Raw genomic sequence first — 16,027 nt, 5'->3', positions numbered from 1 at the left:
TCATCGTCATCATCAACTTCAACTTCATCATCAACATCATCAGCATCATCAGCACCACCATCGTCAACATCAGCATCATCAGCACCACCATCATCGTCATCATCAACTTCAACTTCATCATCAACATCATCAGCATCATCAGCACCACCATCGTCAACATCAGCATCATCAGCACCACCATCATCGTCATCTTCAACTTCATCAGCAGCAGCAGGAACATCATCATTATCATCAACCTCTGGACGTTACTGTCTTTGACCCCTCACAGTTACTTACTTGGTTTCCATGGCATATAAAGGGCTGAGATCACAACGTCCTCTTCCCTGAACAGGATGTGATTCCAATACAGGGTTTGCTCATTTACAGCTGAATAGGATTAAACAAAGAGAAACAAATGTTTTGCCTGATCTGTGAATCAAAACCACAATCCTACAACCCTGAATGCAACACCTTGACCCCTTGGCTATGCACCTTTTCTAGGAGGGCGACCCAAGGATCAAAATCAATAACACTTATACTTAAATCACGAATAGAATCAAAAGAGAGAAAAATATGAATCATTAAAAACAAAAACCTGGTGGTTCTTTGGTTCTTTGCCAATAAATTCCTGACAAGCAAAGTCTGTAAGGTCCAGTTTTAACTCCTGGTTATTACCATTCCTCACCAGTAACTTATGTCAGAGGTAAGGTCACAGGTATGTGTTCCGTAAGCTTCCTATAATTTTAAGGTCTTCTACTTTATTAAGATGATAATTTGGCAGGAATGGTGCAATGGAAGACTATCCTGAGTAAAGATTATTTGCCAACGTAACATGGCAGTTTTGGTTTAGGACGAATGTTGCTGAACATATAAGGACACAGATCATGTCGTATATAGCCAGATGTTAGGGATGATGTGGTCGCAGAAATTGTCTAACAGCCATAACTGGGTTCTCCTGCTTGTGTGGCATGGTGCAGAATCCTGTTGTCAGACATAGGATCTTCCAGCAGCCAGCCTCTCAACTCAGGACAGCACTAACTCCTCCAGGCAGTTGATGTAGGCCTCTGTGTTGAGTCTGAGGCCTTGTGGGAAGGTGAATGGAAGCATAACGTCACCATCACTAGTGATCACTCCAAATGCTATGATGTTGACTGGATGTTTGATTTTTATCACTCTCAGTACATGTTTTGGGGACACAGCAAGCCAACGGTTGTTCTGTGTTCACCATCTGTTCATATTAGAAATGTAAAGCAAGCAATACAGCATGTTGTTTCCAAATTTCTGGCAAAGTGAATTGTGTCATGGTGCTGTTTTTCTCACAGATAGTGCCCAACTGACCCTACTATACTGTGTAGTCAACAAAATCAAAAACAAACAATGCACAAAATTAAAAATATAAAGCGGTGACCCATCGCACCATATAGAATTGCATCTTGTTCTTTTGTTTTCTGATTCAAATCATTTATCAGTGCTGGAGTCAGAAGTACCAGTAATACTAGTTCAATTAAACCTATTGTAATATCTTACAAAGAAACTGATTTCCCTTATTGCCCTTCCCCATCTGTCATCCTTTCATTCATTTCATATATTTTAGTCCTCGTTATCTTGTTACCATATCATCTATATTATAATTATTATATTTAATTAATATCTCTGTTCATTCTCAGACAATTGTTCCATTTCCTGTAAATATGGTTACGAAGTGGATGAAAAGAACCGCCAGACCTGTAAATGTGCCGCAGCTCCCTCTAAATGTCCTGCCATCACTTCATGTAAGCGCCGCTGTAAGTTCGGCTACAAGCGCACCAGAAACGGTTGTCTTCGTTGCAAATGTCACACATGTCCATACATACATTGCACCAAGCGTTGTCCTTTCGGCTTTATAACCAACCGCAGGGGCTGCAAGTTATGTATGTGTGTAGGTAAGTGGAAAGTTAAATACTGTCTTGAGATATGTTGTTGCTAAGAATATGTTGTCAACACATTTAATATTATATCCTTGTAATATTTAAGGCAGTGTGGCAGAATCGTTAGCATGCCGGGTGAAATGCTTAGCAGCATTTCGTCTGCCGTTGCATTCTGAGTTCAAATTCTGCCGAGGTCGACTTTGCCTTTCATTCTTTCAGGGTCAATTAAATAAGTACCAGTTACACACTGGGGTCGATCTGACTGACTTAATCCCTTTGTCTGTCCTTGTTTATCACCTCTATGCTTAGCCTCGTGTGGGTAATAAAGAAAAAAATATTATCTTTGTAATGTGTGCGCATGTGTATATGTTTGTGTGTTTATGAGGTCTGATCAAAAAGTATCAAGACTGTTGCTATGGTAACTGAGCTAAAGTACTCAGAGTGAAACTGCTTGGCACAGATCGATCCTGAACCGTGTCGCACAGGTACACTAGATTCTAACACTCTTGCTCCCTTCCATTGTTTATAAAAGTGCTTGGAAGTGTGTAGAGCGTGATCACATGCAACCAGTGAGTGGCAATTCCACCACAACAATGCACCTGTCCAGTCAGCACAGCTTGTGCAGCAATTTTTGTCCAAACACAACATTCCCCAGGCCTTGCTCCTTGCAATTTTATCCCTCTTTCCAAAAATCAGGTCCCACAGATGCCACTCGCCAGGCACATGCAACGTCCACACTCTACACACTTCACTTCCAAGCACTGGAAATAGAAAATAAATACTGACTCTGTGAATCTGAGGCATGTTGTTGTTTATAACCATCTGTTGTCGTAACTTAGTGGTTCGGCAAAAGGAGACCGATAGAATAAGTACTAGGCTTACAAAGAATAAGTCCTGGGGACGAGTTACTCGACTAAAAAATGGTGCTCCAGCATGGCCACAGTCAAATGACTGAAACAAGTAAAATAAAAGATAAAAGAAAAGAATATTTAATGTTATCCTCCCCCCCCCCCAATCAGTCAAACCTTAACAACATGAATATTTCAAGGAATTTTTATTTGTTCTTTCAGATGAGTTATATAACAGAAAGTCGTCAACCCTTCAGACCCCAACATCATCATCGCTATGGTTACCAAGCAGCTGCATGTCCAATGGAAGACATTACAAAGATGGCGACATGTGGTATGATGGTTGCCGTGAGTGCTACTGTAGGGAGGGACAAGAACTTTGCTCATTAATTACCTGTAACATTCCAAAGTGTCACAACCCGATATTCCGACCTGGGGACTGCTGCCCATCATGCGCAGGTAAGTAACACCTTTAAAAAAGGCAAAGCCCAGAGATTTATGGTTATGCTATGACTGTGTGTGTTGTGATATGTAGGCATGGCTGTGTGGTAAGAAGTTTGCTTCCCAACCACATGGTTCTAGGTTCAGTCCTACTGCATGGACAAACGTCTTCTACTATAGCCTCAGCTCAACCAAAGCCTTGTGAGTTGATTTGGTAGACGGAAACTGAAAGAAGCCCGTCAGTACAAGTCGTCGTTGACTTACAACCACAATTGGTTCCGCCTGAATGGTCGTAAGTCGGCCTGTAGGCCTACATGGCTTTGTTTTATATTTTTACATTCTTAAGGTACATTCTCAGGTAAAACTCACACACAACATTCTGTATTATACTATTATACGGGCAATACAGTTCTATATTTAAGAGATGAGGAATTATGTTCATTATTTACATTCTTCGTGGAATGTAAATATATATATATGTGGAGGTGCGTGGCTTAGTGGTTAGGGTGTCAGCACTATGATCGTAAGATTGTGGTTTCAATTCCTGGACCGGGCGACGCATTGTGTTCTTGAGCAAAACACTTCATTTCACGTTACTCCAGTCCATTCAGCTGGCAAAAATGAGTAACACTGCGATGGACTAGCGTCCCGTCCTACTGGGGAACACATATACCATTGAAACCGGGAAACTGGGCCCATGAGCCTGGTTAGGCTTTAAAAGGGTGCATTTATATATATATATATATATATATATATATATATATATATATATATACAGAGAGCTTTTATCTCTATGGGCAACCAAAAGTTTCTATCTCCAAACAAAAGGAAGATTGTATGATGCATTTATAGAGACAGCAATTCTACAGGGTGGTGAGATGTGGGCCCTGAATGCAGAGGACATGCAAAGGTTAGAAAGGAATGAGGTTAGTATGCTCTGCCGGATGTGTAATGTGAGTGTACATGTTTGACAGAGTGCTAGTGTTTTGGAAGAGAAGTTAAGCATAAAGGGAATTGTATGCTGTGTGCCAGAGAGAAGACTGTGCTGGTTTGGTCATATGATGCCGACAGCTCCATAAAGAAGTACCAATCTCTCAAAATGGATGGAACTCGTGGAAGAGGGAGACCCAGAAAGATATGGGATGAAGTACTGAAGGACGACATCAGGATGTTGAACCTTTCAGATGAGATGACAAAGAACCAGATTATCTGGTGCCTTGCTGTATTGAAGAAGTCCCATCCTCCACAGCAGAAGTGTTGAAGTCACTCCTCCTGGTGAAGAGAACTGGCTTCCAAGAGTCTTGTACCAATGCCATGCAAAAAGCACGCATGCTGGTGCCATGCGAAAGCGCTTGTGCTGGTGGCACATTAAAAGCACCCAGTGCCACTCTGTAATGTGGTTGGTGTTAGGAAGAGCATCCAGCTGTAGACACCAAGCCAAATTAGACTGGAACCTGGTGCAGCCCTCCAGCTGGCCATCTCTGGTTAAACTGTCCAACCCATATCAGCATGGAAAATGGATGTTAAATGCGGATGATGATGAGAGATATAAAGGTGTGTGTAGTGTATATGTTTGTACTATATGTATCTAGGCATACTTTATCAGTGTATATATGATTGTAGTGTGTGCGCTGCGTAATCTTGCTCATTATTATTTACCATTTACCCGGCAGAGCAGCCAACAGTCTCTCAGACACAACACTTCCATTGTAGGAATTGAGACAATGTCAAACTAGTTGTGTCAGATGCAAAAACTATTCTAGCAAACTTTTCCATATCTCTCTCTCTCTCTCGCTCTCTCTCTCTCTCTCTTTCTCACACACACACACACACATACACACACACACACACGTACACACATGTTAGTCTAATTTCAACAAACCGCATGCCAGACTATCAACTACAACAAAGTCTTTCTGTTGTAACTCAAAACACAGACAACAATTAAACCGTAGTATTTTGATAGAGAACTTTTGAAAAAGCTGTGTATGTTTGCTATTTCACAAATTTTCATCTTCAACATCATCATCATCATCACCACCACCATCTTCATCATCATCATCATCGTCATCATAATGGCTGTTCCGTGTTACCTAACACTATCTTTCTCGCTGCTGTGTTAACTTTGTTTTTCCTGATAATAGATTTGCAAGGCTCCAACATTCTTAGACCTGATATCGCTATTTCTTACCAATTCTTCCTTCGTTTTCTACCTTCACCACAACCAACTTCCTCCATTTAGTCGTCAGTCTTTTACGCAATATACCATAAATGGCAGAATTGTTAGAATGTTTGCTTGGGAATACCTTGTGGTGTTTTCATGACTGTCTGTGCTCTGAATTCAAATGTTGCCAAATTTAGTTCTACCTGTCATCTTTCCTGGGTCAGGGACAAAAAAAATGATTCCAATCTGAAGCAGAACATTACTGTCTGTATTTTCTTGGAGGCCTTAACTCACTTTAACATCAGTATATTAAATACCCATGTCTTTCTTTCCTCAAACATTCTCTGACTCCCTTCAACATCAATTTATTAAATCCTTGTTTTCTGTATTTACCTGCAGGTACTGACACTCTCCTAATTAAGGGCTCCACTCAACAGCGGACATGTCATGGTAACAACGGTAACGATTATGTTGAAGGTGAGGTGTGGCAGTTGGGCAAGTGCACCAGCTGCATATGTCATTATGGTATCATATTGTGTACAACAGAGAAGTGTCCACCACAGTTATGTCATTATCCAATACAACAATCGGATCAGTGTTGTCCACTTTGTCCAAGTAAGTTCAATTCTTTCATCAATTCATATTAACTTTGCAGTTGTGGTTTGACCCTCAATCAGGCCTGTTCGATGTAGATTAATCAAAAGAGATTTTCCAACTATCATTTTGTCAAGACATTGTGTATCCAGGACTACATTGACTAATATGTTCTTTAGAGAGATTTGCCTGCTTTTTTTCTATTGGAATCAATAAATAAGAACCAGTACACAATTGCTATTTGTTTTATCAACCCGAATGCGATGAAAGACAAAGTTAATCTCCATGGAATTCAAACTCAGAACGTAAAGATAGACGAAATGTTGTTCTATATTTAAGAGATGAGGAATTATGTACATTATTTGCATTATTTACATTATTTGTATTATTTACATTTGACGGATATTTGTCCTCATCATGTTTGTTGTTAACACAATATTTTGGCTGATATACCCTCCAGCCTTCATCAGGTGTCTTGGGGAAATTTAGAACCTGGGTTCTCATTCCTAAGCTATTTCTTCAATGTTATTATTATTATGAGTAAAGAAGGATTGGAAAATATTAGATTTATAAGCCCTAAAATTCACTCCATAATTGCCCACGGGCATATGGCATAGAGGTTAAGAGCGCGGGCTACTAACCCCAAGATTCCGACTTCGATTCCAGGCAGTGACATGAATAATAATAATAGTAATAGTAATAAGAAGAACAACAATATACCTTAGGAATGAGAACCCAGGTTTGAAATTTCCCCCAGACACCTGATGAAGGCTGGAGGGTATATCAGCCGAAACATTGTGTTAACAACAAACAAGATGAGGACAAATATCCGTCAAATGTAAATAATGTAAATAATTAGCCAATACTGATGCAAAAACTGGCTGGAAAGGAGCATTGCTTCAGTGGGACGACTAAATGTAATGCCCAATACCTCTATGCTTTTACTTGTTACATACATCAGCAGCAGCGTCATTTAATGTCCATTTTCCATGCTGGCATGGGTTGGACAGTTTGACAGGAGCTGGTAAGGCTGGAGAGCTGCACCATGTCCCAGTTGTCTGTTTTAACTTGGTTTCTACAGCTGGATGCCCTTCCTAATGCCAACCACTTTACAGAGTGAACTGGGTGCTTTTTACACACATACTTACAAACAAAGACAAAATGCTAAGCAGCATTTCTTGCAGCTCTCTACGTTCTAGGTTCAAATCCTGCCAAGCTCAACTTGGCCTTTCATGCCTTTAGGGTCAATGAAATAAAATACCAGTCACATAATGGAGTCAGTGTAATTGACTTTTCCCCTCCCCTCAAAAATTGTTGGTCTTGAACCCTATAGTAGAGCATCTTGTCATCCAGAGGGATTGTTGTGATCTCAGTCACATATCGGCCATAGAAACTGGGGAACCAGACTAAGGAGTCCCAGGGCTTGAGAAAGTGTGTGTGTGTGTGTGTGCATGATGTTACTTATTTATTGCATAGGTCCTTGACTCTGTGTCTATTTCTTCACCAGATCAATACCCAGACAAACCGGCATCGGTCAGTAAGCCTCACTTGAAGTATTGTAGAGGCGAGACATCATTCAAACATGGTGAAGTATGGCGTGTGAGTCCCTGCCAAAGCTGTATGTGTCGAAACGGACGTATCAACTGTTTCTCACAGAATTGTCCACCCATGAAATGTCAACAGGCATCTTTCCGTAAAGGACAGTGTTGTGCAGTCTGTCTGGGTAAGTAAAAATCCTTTTCATTTTAGGGATTTGTGGTAGTGGTGGTGGGGGTGGTCATCGTTGTCATTTTTAAAATGGCTGTGAGGTTTAAGAAGTTTCCCATGCAACCACGTCATTTCAGGTTCAAAACCTATCCCTTTTATTCAGTGATTTAACATGAACCACCAAGCAATCAGAATTTTCTTTCTGTAGGACATAAACCATACCATAATCACAAGGAATAGCGACATCTTGACATGAGTTGTGTCAACATGAAGACATACGGACATCAGCACACACACACACACACACACACACACCGGACTGACTTCTTTGTTTCTTCTTTGCCAGATAATGAAACTAAAACAGCCAAGTCAATCGTATCCAAGGAAATACCCATTGTACTGACCACAGTTGGTCCTCCAGAAGTCATCAAAGAAAAGGTCAATAAAAAACCAACATCATATGCCACCGGAATTACTGCAGGTATGTACATTATCGATTCTCCTTCTCGCTTTACTTGGTAGCAATGAACATTGAGGGTGGGGCAGAGAAGAGTTTCAGACTAAAACTCAACGTTTCACCCATTTTGGGATGTCTCTGATGGCCTAAAGAAAACAACAATATTTCTCAAACTGGTCTCTGGAACAACTACCATCAACATTGTCATCATCGCCATCACCATCATCTAACATGTCAGGCTTTCCAGCTCCTACCATACCTTCCAGCCCATGCCAACATGGAAAACAGACATTAAATGGTGATGATATCATCATCATCATCATCATCATCGTTTAATGTCCATTTTCCATGTTGGCATGGTTTGGACAGTTTGCCAGGAGGTGGTCAGGTCGGAGAGCTTTCCAGGCTCCAGTTGTCTGTTTTGGCATGGTTTCTGCAGCTGGATGCCCTTCCAAATTCCAACCACTTTACAGATTGTACTGGGCGCTTTTATGTGGCACTGGCACAAGTGCATCTTACGTGGCACCAGCACAAGTGTATTTTATGCAGCACTAGCACCTGCAAGACAAAGCCCTCTCAGCTGGGGAAGGAAGTGGGGGGGGGGAGAATGGCCATAAAGGATGTATGGATGGATACCTGTATGGATGGATGGCTGCGATCTTCCTTAGCTTGACATGTTTAAATGAATCTCCAGAGAAATAAATATGATAGAGAACTGTCATGTAAGGGCTGAAGCTCTGGAGATGAATGACTTAGAAAGGTAGATCTGAGAGTTTCTGAAACAGAATGAAGTCTGATATTTTAAGGGATGGAAGTGGGAAGCTCTGATGTTCATCCTGATTTCTATGACTTGACTACTAATAATTTGATTGAAGTGAAAACATTTAAAACTGCAATTTCAAACAATTTTTATTCAGCGTTTCTGTGTTCAACCTCCACTGCATGTAACCTCCATCGTATTCAACCCCAACTCTGTGTAATCTCCACTGCATATGATTTCCACTGCATATGATTTCCACTGCATTTAATCTCCAATGCTTATAATCTCCACTGCATATCACCTCTAATGCTTATAATCTCCACTGCATATAATCTTCAATGCTTATAATCTCCACTGCATGTAATTTCCACTCTCTGTAATCTCCACTGCATGTAATTTCCACTCTCTGTAATCTCCACTGCATGTAACCTCCACTGCATGTAATCTCCACTGCATGTAATCTCCATTCCATGTAATCTCCACTGCATGTAATCTCCATTCCATGTAATCTCCACTGCATGTAACCTCCACTACATATAATCTCCACTGCATGTAATCTCCACTGCATATAATCTCCACTGCATGTAATTTCCACTCTCTGTAATCTCCAGTGTTTATAATCTCCACTGCATGTAACCTCCACTGCATGTAATCTCCATTCCATGTAATCTCCACTGCATGTAACCTCCACTGCATGTAATCTCCATTCCATGTAATCTCCACTGCATGTAACCTCTACTGCATATAATCTCCACTGCATATAATCTCCACTGCATGTAACCTCTACTGCATATAATCTCCACTGCATGTAATCTCCACTGCATGTAACTTCTGTGTGTAACCTCTCCCAGTTGTTGCAAACTGGAAAAGCTCTCTAAGTTACAACCTTCAGCAAGATACTCCACTCTACATGCAGTGCCTTTCCACAAACTCAGATTCAATTGATGCCTCGTTAAGAAATCGTTGCATTGATTTACTTTGTCTTCTTTCAATTAATCACGTGCGTGTTTTTATTTGAATATTTTCAGATAAATCTTCCGCCAGTTCCAACAGCAACAACAACAACAACAACATCAACACCCTCATCACTCTCATCGTTCCAGTAACAGCCATTCTCATTGTCTCTTTCAGATGAAACCTCCAACAACAACAACATCATCATCATCACTGTCGTCGTTCCACTGACAGCCATTATTATTGGGTCAATGATCTGCGTGTTTTTACTCAAGAAACATTGCCGTAAACCAAAATAACAGATTGTGGGTGTGTGGGGAGAGAGAGAGAGAGCAGGATTTTTATATGTGTTTGTGTGTGTGTGTGTGTATGTGTATAGACCCACATATATACACACACGTGTGTCTGTGTGTGTTTTGTTGTTGTTGTTGTTGTTGTTGTTGTTGTTGTTGTTTTCTGTTCATCATCGGGGGACCAAACCAAGAAGAAACTCCAGTTCACCTTTCATTCCTACCGTTTCTACCCTGATGTTTATCCAAGTACGGAAGTTTCGGAACCCACTTTACAGCAGGAATGGTCCATGTAGGACAGATAAGTTGAAGGGCCCAGACCCTCAAATTGCTACACAACATGCCATCCTGCTCCCTGTTCTCCACTGATTCCAAGCCAACCAGAAAGTGCACATGTGCACAGACACACACACACACACATACAGACACACACACACACACACACACGCATGCATGTGCACAGTTGCCAATGTTTTTTTGTTTTTTATGTCTACAGAAAAGAATTCTCGTGATTCTCCACAAGAGGGTGAGTGGACTTGCTAGATGTAACAGTCATATCTCCCTCGAATCCCGCACTGCTGTCTTAAACAAAGACGTTTTCATGTAACAATGTAGTTCCTGGTGTACAAAAAAAAAGACAGGATGGCCGTGTTTGGATTACCTTTGATCAGAGCTCTGATCAATCAGGGCTGGCCTGGAGCTAAGCAACAACAACAACACTTAACAAAAAGAAATGAAATATAAGCAATACATGTAAAAAAAAATTTATTATAAACAATAAAAAAAAAATGGAATTGAAAAGAAATTTGAGAAACTGAAAAATATATAACTTTGTTAACAGTCAACATTTTCACATCGACTTGTGTGTGTGTGTATATATATATATATATATATATATACACATACACATACTGTAAATAAAGGTGAAAACTCTGTATGTATGTGTATATGTATATATATATAAAACTGGACATTTCTTAGCAGGTTTTTCTCATTTCCTGTAGCAGTCATCAACTTTTGGTTTCGGTAAATCTTTTAGCAGCACACATCATCTGCTGTTGCCAGTGCTTCTATTAAGAAGACTTCTACTTCAAGATAGGGAATGGCATTTCCCAGTTCCTCTCTGTGGAATTCTACTGATCCTGACAGATGACTGAGCTTGTTCAGATATTGTTAAATTCACAGCTTCTTGGAGAATTTTTTTTTTTTTTTTTTTTTAACCATCTTATGGTTGGAATTTGTCATTTCTTACAGAGCACCTCTATCATTTCTTACAACGAGGGAGCCTCTACTGGAAGTAGCAGCCAAATTTTCCCTCAAAGTTTTACCCAGCCATCTTTAAAAAAAAAGGAAAGGACACATTATATAATGTGGCCTTACAAATCTGTAACAAAGTGGCGTCGCAGTGGCTGCAATGCCTTTCTTTATAGGGCAAAACCTCCACCATCACAACCAGCAAGCTCTGAGATAAATATGTGGTCACTTGCTAAATTAAACAATTTTTCTACATAGTGAACTGTCAAACATAAATGTATATATGTGTATATATATCTATCTTTGTATGTATGCAGATGTGTAAATATATGAAATCAATTGATTTCAAATTTTCCACTTTTGAAGAACTTGGTTTTGCCATAAAACATGAAACCCAAAGCTGAATGTTTTTGTTCCGTTATTGACATTGACACATTCTACAAGGTCTACTTTATATATACATAACACACTCTATATAATAGATATCGATGATGTACTTGTACAGGCTATAGAGGTGACACTCAATACATGATTTAGAGGTGATGCGGGCCTTAGACATGTTGTTATGATGTTTGCTTCGCAGCTATTTGATTCTAGGTTCAAACACATCATACAGCATTCCTGGCATGTGTCATCCACCAAACCCTTGGATTGACCAATGTCCTATGAGTATAATCTGAGAGATGGAAAGAGTGAAAGTCTATCATACACACACACACATATCGATGTGTTTGTGCATATGTATGTATGTGTGTGTGTGTGTATAATGTATGCATACACACACACACACACACACACACACACGCGCACACATTGTTACTGGGACTCTCAGTTACTGATTAACTATCTTGAGAGTCAAGACTCTCAGATCTCTCGCTCTGAGCCCTTTGTATATATATATATATATATATATATATACACACGCATATACATCCATGTGTGTGTGTATAAATCTATGTAGTCATGCCTCATTTATATGCATTTTGATGCTGAAACAATAGGAAAAGTACTGACTCCATGCAGTAGAGTATAGTTATTCTTTCTGTAGCTGAGGCCTGACCGTGTTGCTGCTGCTTCTCTGAGTTTCCTGTCTCTTTCATGTCCTTCAAAATATCTCAGAAACAAGACTTGTGCAGTGAATTCTCATCTTTAAAACTATAATTGAATATAATTATGTATAGAAACATATAGGTGTGTGCATATATATATGTTTGTATGTGTCTATATATACATATATCCTGTGTGTATATCTGTGGGTGGGTGTATAATGCACTCACAGACATACACCTGACATTTAAAACTGCATATAAATCTTTCTATAGAATTAATAACAACAGCATGTTCTCATTCACTCCAAAGAGTGAAAATTAAATATGTACATGTCTACCAAAGGTCAAGTGGTGTTGCATGTCTCTTGTATTGCATACACACCTTCAACACACACACACACACACATATATTATCATCACTTTACATCAATTTCTTTTAAGCTTGTGTGGGTTGGATAGATTTTCTTTACTAAAGCATCTTGCCACATGTTGCACTCTTTAAGTCATCGCCTTTGTGCAATTCACCTTCCTTAAATCATCTTCCATCATGTCTTCATCTTTTCTGTAGTCTTCCTTTCTTCGACAGGTTCTTTTCACTTGTATCCCTTGGCCCTTTTTTTACCCGACTTTCATCTCCATTATGGTGCAGTCTTCTCTCTTGCACACCCCGTCTGATTCCAGTTTATTTTATACGTATATTTTTTTTTCTCTCGGCTCATTTATGCTTCATCTTTTATGTCCATTAACATTACAGATTCAGTAGAGAATACTCACTCGTCTTCTTTCTAGCCTTCCCATAGATCCCTCCTTCAATGTCCATTTTCCACTCCTTTGCAACTATATATATATCGTTGCCAGTGCCGCTGGACTGCCTCCTATGCAGGACACGAAACTCGGCTTGTGAAGACCTGTTGGGGCAAGCGAAAGCGAAATCGTGATGGCACCTGTACCCAGCATCGCCTTCCTGGCACGTGTAAAGACATTCAAGCGAGATTGTGCCGGTGCCGCTAGACTGGCTCCTGTGCAGGTGGCACGTAAAATACACCATTTTGAGCGTGGCCGTTGCCAGTACCTCCTGACTGGCCTTCGTGCTGGTGGTACGTAAAAGCACCCCCTACACTCTCGGAGTGGTTAGCGTTAGGAAGGGCATCCAGCTGTAGAAACTCTGCCAGATCAGATTGGAGCCTGGTGTAGCCATCTGGTTCACCAGTCCTCAGTCAAATCGTCCAACCCATGCTAGCATGGAAAGCGGACGTTAAACGACGATGATGATGATGATGATATATATATATATCCTGGTTTTAAAGTAAATACTGTGTGTCCATGTGTGTTGTAAGAAGGGACTAAAATAGAACAGGTGACAGGAAGAGCCTCTGTCTGTTAAACAAACGGCTTCGTTAATCCTACCATCCTTCCATGTTAACATGGAAAAGCGGGGGCAGCAAAATCAAGCTTTTATATATATGTGTATATATATATATATAAACACACACACACATATATGTGTGTGTGCTTATATATGTGTGTGTATGTATTCTGTACTGAGAAGGTCAACCTATTTGGAGACCATCACCTCACATCATTTAAAATCTTACAAACACAAATCTTTACCTACCCCTGTACCCCACCCCCAACATCTTCCCATATTTGAACAATGTCCCTTAAAGAGAGCTCTATATTATCATCTGCCCCCCTCCTTACCCCCCACCCCACGATTCAATGTTACCTTCAACACTTTATGAATGAAAACACTGTGGATCCTCCCAACCTACCCATCCAAATTCCTCCTTCCACTGTCTCTTACCTCCTCTGTCTCTCCCCTCCTCCGGCACTCCTCCACCCACCCTCACTCTCACAGTAAAACATATGAAAACAACCAAACGAGGGGTTAATAATTAAGGATCCTGAACAAATGAAAGCTAAAGATATGCGTGTATATATAAAGTATATATAAAAACTGAGTGTATTATATATATATATATATATATATATATATATATATATATGTATGTATATGTATATATATGTATATATAAATTTATATATATGTATGTGTATATATATCATTACTATTATTATAATTATTATTATTATAAATGATTTCGTTAATAAACATTATTTAAAGATATTGGGTTCTTGTTTTCTTCAGAATTGTATGTTATGCTTAGAACTTTTTCTTGTGTTTTCTATGAAGAACTTTTCTGTGCTGGGGAAGAGTTTTAAGTGTGTGTGTATAAAAAAGTGTGTTATTGTCTGGGAGATCTTTGTAGTAGCAGAAAAGGCATTTTAACTCCTATTTCTAAATTCGGTTTGTGGTAAACCAATTAGCTGACTCCTGATTATAATTATAGAATATTTTGCATAAGTTTACCTAAAAAAGGTTATTTTAACGTACCAAACTACTTGGTAAAATTATTAATTATTAATTAATTGATTACTTAATTAGTTTTACTTCTCTTTATTATTATTCTTGAAATATAATTTACTCCCTGATTGGAAACTGCAGTTTCTGCAGGAGTGCTCATAACGCACACATGAGTATTAAGGATGAGTACGTGTTCACGTTCGGTTGTATATTTTTGAAAGTGTTGGTTGAATATCAGTTGTGCGATGACGCTTGATCGCATGCATATTTAATCCTAACACTCTCAGATTTATATTTTAAAATGCTGCACTGAAGATGGGAAATAAGTAAGTAAATATAACTTTACTTTAATCCCGAAACGCATATGTAGCTAATCTGAGTTTTGTGGATTCGTTACTTTTTTCTTTTTGCCTACATAAAAAAAGTGTGTTATTGTCTGGGAGATCTTTATAGTAGCAGAAAAGGCATTTTAACTCCTATTTCTAAATTTGGTGTGTGATAAAGCAATTAGCTGACCCCTGATTATAATTATAGAATATTTGTATATCATTTAATATTCACAGTTACAAAAGAGCTACAAATAGTTTCATGCTTTTAAGATACAATAAATTGGCAGAGGTATATAACATGCCATGTATTTCCAACAGGCACAGAGATTTTGTGCTTTCTCCTTATTTACAGATAAAGATGGCAAAGAAGGTTAAACTATGCCTTTAGACTAGGTTATTCTTGTGGGTTTACTAAAGATCTGATTTTTAGTTCTGAATCTGTTGAAGAGCTACCAAAAAAAAAATATGTAGCAAACCTTTTAAATTAGTAAAAAAAAAGATAACAACATACTTTTATTTATAATGAACAGTGGCCTTGCTGACAATGTAAGAAATCAAGTTGGTAGGAAGTCAATAATATGGACATGGAATAAACAACAGATACACAAATGATGCAGAACTCAAAGGAGATTCACTGGGAAATAGAATTTGTTTTTAATAAAGAGAAGACATTCATAATCCAGTTGGCTCTCCTGATGTTGCTGATAATACATTACCTTCGTCAATGTTTCTAATAGAAAAGGACCACCAAGCTCTTCTGAGTGGTGGAACCTGAAAGGACCGAAAAAGGAGCAGACAAAATTGTTATATTTGATAAAATTAAGATAAGTTTAAAACATTTTAAACTTGCCCAATGCCATAAGGAAAAACAAATTATAGGAATGGCTTTTGTCTTCTGATTAATGAAAAGTGAGAAAAACCAAAAAGTT

The 16,027-nt window shown here is 39.1% G+C and overlaps 1 protein-coding gene across 1 annotated transcript in view; it reads left to right on the top strand.

Annotated features, from left to right (window-relative positions):
* The window catches only part of LOC106872073 (cysteine-rich motor neuron 1 protein), a 92,458-nt gene extending 77,926 nt beyond the window's left edge, over positions 1-14,532 (top strand). The window contains exons 9-14 of the mRNA XM_052968507.1: positions 1,647-1,901; positions 2,957-3,193; positions 5,739-5,954; positions 7,441-7,656; positions 7,987-8,121; positions 9,989-14,532. Coding sequence (XP_052824467.1) covers positions 1,647-1,901; positions 2,957-3,193; positions 5,739-5,954; positions 7,441-7,656; positions 7,987-8,121; positions 9,989-10,110 — 1,181 coding nt within the window. The 3' untranslated portion in view covers positions 10,111-14,532. The remainder of the gene's footprint in view (positions 1-1,646; positions 1,902-2,956; positions 3,194-5,738; positions 5,955-7,440; positions 7,657-7,986; positions 8,122-9,988) is intronic.
* The last annotated feature ends 1,495 nt before the right edge of the window (positions 14,533-16,027 follow it).

This window comes from Octopus bimaculoides, chromosome 6 (assembly GCF_001194135.2).
Source record: "Octopus bimaculoides isolate UCB-OBI-ISO-001 chromosome 6, ASM119413v2, whole genome shotgun sequence".
Taxonomy (NCBI): domain Eukaryota; kingdom Metazoa; phylum Mollusca; class Cephalopoda; order Octopoda; family Octopodidae; genus Octopus; species Octopus bimaculoides.
Note: the sequence above shows the minus strand (reverse complement) of the source record. Positions and strands in the feature narration are given on the sequence as shown.